The sequence below is a fragment of the Heliangelus exortis genome, chromosome Z (genome assembly GCF_036169615.1).
Source record: "Heliangelus exortis chromosome Z, bHelExo1.hap1, whole genome shotgun sequence".
In the NCBI taxonomy this organism is placed as follows: domain Eukaryota; kingdom Metazoa; phylum Chordata; class Aves; order Apodiformes; family Trochilidae; genus Heliangelus; species Heliangelus exortis.
This window is the reverse complement of record NC_092454.1, coordinates 23,242,927-23,250,640: the sequence shown is the minus strand read 5'-3', so window position 1 is coordinate 23,250,640 and position 7,714 is coordinate 23,242,927. Positions and strand designations below refer to the sequence as shown.

At 41.3% G+C, this 7,714-nt stretch overlaps 1 protein-coding gene across 1 annotated transcript in view; it reads left to right on the top strand.

Moving 5' to 3' along the window:
- The first annotated feature begins 1,175 nt into the window (after nucleotides 1-1,175).
- FBN2 (fibrillin 2) overlaps nucleotides 1,176-7,714 on the top strand; it is a 144,385-nt gene continuing 137,846 nt past the window's right edge. The window contains exons 1-4 of the mRNA XM_071731664.1: nucleotides 1,176-1,462; nucleotides 2,288-2,370; nucleotides 4,696-4,794; nucleotides 5,366-5,461. Of these exons, the coding sequence (XP_071587765.1) occupies nucleotides 1,245-1,462; nucleotides 2,288-2,370; nucleotides 4,696-4,794; nucleotides 5,366-5,461 (496 nt within the window). The 5' untranslated portion in view covers nucleotides 1,176-1,244. The remainder of the gene's footprint in view (nucleotides 1,463-2,287; nucleotides 2,371-4,695; nucleotides 4,795-5,365; nucleotides 5,462-7,714) is intronic.

Sequence of the window (7,714 nt, the reverse complement as noted above, 5' to 3'; positions counted from 1 at the left end):
CAGCCTGAGGCTTTTTCACATTTATTTTCATGGATGTTTATGTAGAAGAGGAACAGCATGTGTACAAATAAAACTTTTAAAGTGTGAACTCAAAAAAAACTAGTCTTGAAAGACACTGAAAACTAGCGGCGTTCAAAATCCCTTTGCTCTTTTTCAAGTAGTGTGAAGAATTCGGCAGCTCTCTGACAAAAGAACAAATACACCAGGATTAGCTGACCCCCGACGGGACCGCTCTCCTGCTTCAGAGGCAGCTGTTCGGCGCTTCCCTTGCCGGGCCCGGGGGAGGATCGGGCCCATGACCCGGGGGGGTCGGGGTCGCGGTCCCGGCTCCGAGCGCTTGCCAGGCCGGGTGAAAGGCCCATCACCTGGCTTCACGCTGCTGGGCCGGGCCCTATTCTGCAGCTTCGACCTGGGTATTTCTTTTGAACACCAGACGATTTTTCATGCAGGGGTTTTACTACAAGCCTCCACGTGAAAGTGGGTATTTCATGGTACAGCCCGCAGGGGGCTGGAAAGGGGAGCCGAAGGAAAAGCAGAATTCCCTTTGAGGTCAGCTCTACTTGTTCAGCGCCCACCGCCCCACCGCCCTTCCCCGTTTACCCCCCCTCACCCCAGCTCTCCGGCGGCCTTGCTCCTCTCCCCCACCGCCCCCTCTTCCCGGCCCCCGCCACATGGCTGCCGCGGCAGACCAAGCAGCGGCACCCACACCGCTCCCTTTGAGCCAGCCCGGCCCGGCCTAGCCCAGAGGCACCGGCCCCGCCTCCCGGTCTCTCCCGCCCCGTCAGCCGCCTGTGAAACCGCTCTTGGGCTAGGCAGGGGCGTTCGCTCGCAGTACTGCGAACTTTACTATACTGGCGGTTAATTGCCAGCTTGTTCCCAGAGTTTCTAGGGAAATTCAGCGTGGTTCTGTTGGATTTCCTTTTTTTTTTTGGGGGGGGGGGGGGGGGGGGGGGGCGGGAGGAGGGAAACAAGAGCCCGATCGACTCAACCTCTTTTTCTTTCTTCCCAGCTCTGTTTTCCCCACTCTTGGGAGAGAGGGCGGGAGGGGGATGCGACGTGGACCCCGCTGGTGTTATCCCCGTATCCTGCAGACGGCTGCGACAGCAGGGCAGGCTGTGGAGGAGCGAAGACAGTTACCGCGGCCGAAGCCTTCCCCGGCCAGGAGCGGAGCTGCCGGCGGTGCGGGACAGGCACACCTCTGCGGCTTCCCGCCCGCTGCCGTTTCCCACCGGGGCAGCCGTAGGATGGGGACACGGCGGTGGCTCTGGGTGCAGCCCTGCTGCCTGTGGCTGGGCTGCCTGGCGCTTTGGGCTCAGGGAGCAGCCGGGCAACAAAAGCCGCCGCCCGTCCGTCCGGCAGGAGGAGCGGGCGGCATCTACCCTGCGACCGCGTACCGGGAGGACGGGGCCGGCATCGCCGCCGGCCGGGTCCGCAGGCGAGGACAGCAGGATGTGCTCCGCGGGTAGGGACGCGCTGCGCTCGGGCCTCCGCCTCCCGCAGCCCGAACCCCCTTCCCTGCTGCCCCCGGCGGGCGGCCACCCTCCATCCCCCTGCAGCCGCCCCCCGCCGCAGAACCCACCCTGCGTGGTGTGTTTTTGCCCGCCGTGCATCCATCCTACCTCCCGACCCCTTAAAAAATGGTTTAGGAATTGCGATGACTGGAACTTGGTGTTTTGTCCTCGGCAATGAAATACGGTCTTTTAATTACTGCGATTATATTAAAAGCAGACATTGGGGATACGTAACAACTAACACATGTATAGGGCTTTTTCTTCACCTTACACTATTAAGATACTTTGACATTCACTTTATTTTGACTTCTACTGAGAAACTATGAAAAAAATCCGTTTTTTTTTTCCTAATGTTTTGGGGTGTGCTTGGTAATTTGAATTAGCTTATTAATCTTTATGAGCAGCCGTCCCCTTTGTCTTGTGTCAGATGGCAGCATGAGGCCAATTTTTGTGGCAAGACTTTTAGGACCTGTGAATGTGGAGCCAAACTCATCCCCTGCATATCCTCTGCAATTCCACCAGAGCTGAGTGGCCCGCTCTTGAACTAATTGTTCAACTAATTTATATTAGTTAACTTAAAATAAAATGGCTTGGAACTTATTATAGTGGAGGAAGATTTTGGTTGGGGACGATTTTTTGTGGGCATCTCTGCTATACACTTTTGCTTGTTTCATGCAGCTGTTTTGTTTTCCCTTGTGTGTACGTAGAAGTTTGGATTTCTGCTTGTACAGATTTGCATTTTTGTATTCACATTTATTTTTTTTCCTTTGTGGCAGACCAAATGTGTGTGGTTCTAGATTCCATTCCTACTGTTGTCCTGGGTGGAAAACACTCCCTGGGGGAAATCAGTGCATTGTTCGTAAGTGTCTACTTTCAAGTTTCTACTGATAATAAAAAAAATATTCTTCTGTGAGTTACTACATATTAATTTATGTGCACGAATGACATATTTTGGCTCCTCTTTACTTATTGGAGTTGAATTGCAGCTCTCTAATCTGTTTGAAAGGTGAATGATTTTGCTGGTACATCTGTGAGATTGGCTATGACATTTTCCTATTTATATATTTTTTAAGATTTTTAAGATTTAATAACACATATTTCTAGGCTCACCTTGAATGTTTGAGATAATGGTCACTCTGTCTGCAGCTGTTCAGCTAGAACCTCCTGTATGGGATGACAGAAAAGCTAGCAAACTTCTTAGCTGAGAATCACTGATTATAATTACTGCAAATTGTAACTGGTGATTTTAAAGGATTATTTCATGAAGTGAGATCTATGAGCTGGTGGTAGGTCAACAGGAAACCATTCTGACCATACAGTATTTTCAGTTGATAATGTAATGGCTGTAGGCTGCATTTGACATGTTTATGATTAAAAGTGATCTCTTATCTAAAAACCAGAAGATCTGGTTTGATTTACTTTTTCTTTAAAGAAAATAAACTGTACCAATGAAAGCATATTTAGAATATGCATATATGCATATATGAAAGCATATTCTAGGTCTTCCAGCTGGTAAGAAATTATTACTTAACATGTAATATACTAAGATATTAGTCTATCTATAGACTTTCCTTAATCAGGAGATTGAACAGTGTTGTATATAGATGAACTGAACAGTGATACAAGGCAAACAGCTCTGTTCCCTGCGTTTGTTAAGTCCTGTTTTTCAGTTTTAAGTCTGCTGATGGCAAAAGTGATTCACATTGCCTGCTTTTTGATGCCCATAGAGTAATGACATTGGATCACTAATGTGGCTTTGTCTGCTTCTCTGTTGTAAAGAAAATGTGACCTTTATTGGAGCATGTCAAGGAGACCATGGGTTTACAAAATCTGCTCTGGTTTGGTTGCATTTGACATCCTGGTTTGGTGGAGAAAAGGTGAAAGGGAGCATGTAGATTTCATGGGAGACATATTTAAATTCTGTAACAGGGTAGGGAAACAATTTTCTTCCTTATAGGACAGGAGGTGCATCTGACTTATGCATGTTTTCCTAAACTGGAAGAGGAGCACAGGCATTCTGGGGAAGGTCTTACTTCTGTTTTTTCTTGTGTGTACCTTTTATGTACTTTTTCTTTCCTTTTAATGTATGTAGGCTTTTTTTTTTTTTTTTTTCCCCTAGGATAGCCATGTTCTTGGCAAATTATCTACGAGAGGTATTTTTTCCTTTTGTAGTCCTTCAGAGGAGATTATTTGATTCTATCAAATACCACAGAATTTTTTATGAAGAAGCTGGGATTTTTCATTGTTGTTTTTGGTCTATAAGGTGTCGCTAGAAAAATACGTGCTTTTTGAGGTCATCCTGTGATGTAATTGCTCTAATTTTTCAAGCTTTCTTTTGGTACATTTTTTCGTCTTATGGATTATGTAGATTAATTCATTTGGGTGTCCTTAGGGATCTGGATCTAGACTTGACCTCTTTGCTGTTTCTGTTGTTCTTTTGTGCAATGGAGCTCCCTTGGCTGGTGAGCAAGAAGGGAAGAAGGCACAACTTGGGCGCATTGAGGCGTGCACATTATGCACAAAGAATGTGGTGTGGACAGGCTTCCCTGAGATTTTATAAAGGTAGTTTCCAAAGGACAGTGTGGAGATACTTGAGTACAGAAAACTTTATTTGGAAAACCTACTCAAAATCTGCAAAGCTCAGCATCAGGGCATTGACTTCACATAAAACATCTTTTTTTGTAAATGTTGGATAATCTCATAAAGTGCTAAAATGCTTCTAAAATATTGATTGCAAGAAGCCATAGCATAAATTGACATTTATCATTCATTGACATTGAATGAATGTTTATATTCATTCAAATCTTGGACTCTTGGCAAAGTATTCTGCAGGTCTTGTGGTCTAAAATATACAATTTTGGTAATCTTACATTACTTATGTAATAGGCTGGTACTTCTAATTAGGAAAGAAGTTGGTTATCTGGTTTCAGTGGTCAGACCAGTATTCGAATATGCCACAGTAAATTTGGCTTGTCTTTAAATTTGTCAGAGATAACAATTATACCAAAATTCCATTATTTTAATTTAAAATTACTGTTGCATTTATGGTAGTTGTCCCAGTGAAGTGAGCATTCATGTACTGGATTTTTAATTTTTTTTTTTTTTAAATAAGCTTTTAGCTTTTTTCCTATAGCTTGAGTCTAAGTTTGCTGTTAGTCATTGTTTTTATTGTGTTCTTCCTCAGCGATTTGTAGAAATAGCTGTGGTGATGGATTTTGTTCCCGTCCTAACATGTGCACTTGTGCAAGCGGACAAATATCACCTACTTGTGGATCAAAATCTAGTAAGGACTTACTATATTTATTTTCATTAGAGATTGCGTTTTAACTAATTCACTTTGACTGTCAGCTCAAAAATAACTACTCTGTAAATCCTTTAGAAATTTCTTGTCATTGCTGCATACATGCATGTAACTTAGATTTAGTAACTTACTTCTAGGTTTTGATAAAATTTGATACAGTGCATATCTATGCTTAAGAAAAAATTGATAACAAAGTCTTTAAGGAGATTAGCAAGTGTAAATGTGTATAGTATCTGTCTTTTAATCGAGTCAGTTTTCTGAAGAAATAAAGATTGTACAGCTTCCAAGATGATTAAAAATTCTACTTTGCTAATTATAGTAATGAAAATCTCTAAAATGCCCTCTTCATGGTTGCTGTTAAAATGATGGCTGACTTACAGCTATAAGCTTGGTCAGCTTTGGTTGCAAGAACACCTAAGTGTACACATAGATATGTAAAGTATATTGTACAAAGCTAATGTCTACTTTCACATGTCTGTTTTTATTCACGTTTCCTTCCCAATGTGGTGCTTTCCCCTAACACTGGTATTTCTCTGCCTGTGCTCTGCTGCAGTACAACACTGCAACATCAGGTGCATGAATGGTGGCACATGTGCAGACGACCGGTGCCAGTGTCAGAAGGGCTACATTGGAACTTACTGTGGCCAGCGTAAGTAATAGCTCTCTTGCAGCTAAAATTAAATTGTGTAGCCTTCTTACATTAGTAGAAAGACAAAAAAGCCAATATGCTTAAATACAGTGAAGTGTCTTTGAGAAACTGAATGCTGTGTAATCTATAATTGCATTGTAATCTATAGCTGCAAGTCAATTCATGCATGAATTGTAGTTGTATTCTGTAAAATTCAAAACAGTATTTTCCAAATACTTTTGGAAAAACCTTTAGGAGCTATGACAAGCTCTCCTTTTTAAATTTTTCATTCACCGTGACAGTTTCTCCATCTCAGAGCAACAGACAAGCTTCTAGGTTAAAGTATGTTTTTCTCTTTTCTGCTTGACTAGGGGAAAAAAAGATTAAATACGGTTCAAGCTTTTGTGTACCTTCTTGGTTTGGCAGGCAAATTAGAAAGTCAATTATTTGCTCAGTTCTACCTATCACAGTACAATGTTTACAAGCTATACAAATTCAGCAAACAATAAAAATCACTAAAGGCTGCAGGGGTGAAGGCATGGGACACAAAGTATCTTCAATAATCAAGTAGATTAAAAGATCAAAATGAACTTCAGCAAGAAACAGCAGTGAGTAACTCAGGTGTCTGATACAGTGCAAAAACGTATGTCTTCTTGATATTATCAAGGAAGAAAAGTAGGAGCAAAGAAAGAAGCCAAAAGGAACTTAAAAAACACACCTCAAAAACCTAAAACTCACTTGTAATATAAGTGACTTGTCTAGAGTGAACAGTGGAAGTCAAGGAGCTTGTGAGACTAAGAAACAGAAAAGGCAAATGACAGAAAAACAGTCATGAGTTTATTACAGCTTCTGCAGTTGCAGAAGGGAAGGACTCACAGAAGGGCTTGATAAATCAAGAGGGTCAAAAGGAGTTTAAGTATCAGAACAGAAGCTCAGAAATAGGGATGGAAATGGTAATAGAGTGATGCAGAAAGGAAGAAAACAGGGTAAAATGACACAATTCAGAAGGGCGAAGGAGAAAGTAATTGTTGAAAGCAGTCTGAAGGAAGCAGAGACACAGAAATGACTACTGAATGAAGAACAGGTTGAAGTGTGGAAGAATGTCCTTTTGTCTGAAACATTCTTGCAAATGCTGTGGAGCAGTCTTACTCTTGCTTTATTTCTACCTGGCTAAAATTCTCTAGAATTTTAGATAATAATTGTAATCCTAAAGTGTGACCTTAGTCACAGCCAGATTTACTTTTGGGAGTTGTTGGCACCTTCCTGCTAATTTTAAGATATTGGGTCAACACCTTAATGTTCTCAGACAGGTCATATTTCCCATGAATAAATGAAAAGAGGACTGAATTTTCAGGCAGTGACTCTAAAGGAATTAATCTAGCTGAACCAGCTGTGGAGGTTGCCCAGAGTATATATAATAGTTAAGATTTCTACTAATATTGAGTGTTTGTCTCATAGTCACAGTATAGAAAGAATGTGTGAAAAATTTAAGTATTTCTTTATTATTAATAAAGCGTAATTATGTCTTAAATCTACTGAAGTTAATTGTCTCACTAAAACATCATTGTTCATTAATTCAGTAATGTAACATAAGCAGTTATAAAATATATCTTAATTTTATGCATAAGATATTAACTTGTCACGAAAAGTAATTAATTTTATTGTTCTTGCAAAAAGTAAGGCTTTAACATGTATCCACATCACCACATATTTTATGTTCTCCATTGTGGTCATATAGGATGTACATATACATTTTATTTTTTTTTTCAGTTTGAAATACTTAGCTTCTCTAGATTGCTGAGGTTCTTTTGCATCGGATATTCAAATGTGTTAAAAATGCCATGTTCAGGCTGTGGAGACCTGCACAGGAAGGAAGCCTAGCAACTTGTAGACCAAAATGTCTTTAATTTTGTTCAGAGCCACTTAAAACTGATGGGGCTGTGCTTTACAGTGAAATACTTTGATTTGGAACTTGTACTAGTCCTGAACAAGGTTGTATGTCCTGGAAGCAACGAGCCTGAAAATAGAATTAGTTAGTTAAACCTTTCTTCTAATTGTATTTTTCAACCTTATTGAAGAACTGTTTCCTTTGAACTTGAAGATTTCAGTGATTTTGCAGCAGTCTTTTTTCTTGATTCACACCATTGAGCAATAGCATGAGTGGGTGCTCCAAAGACTCGTAAGTGTAAAGTATCCTCTGCTTCTATATATACTATAGATTTGTATTCCTCCAAGCTGTTTTATTTCTTGTCTGGACCTTTTAGTACTACAGTT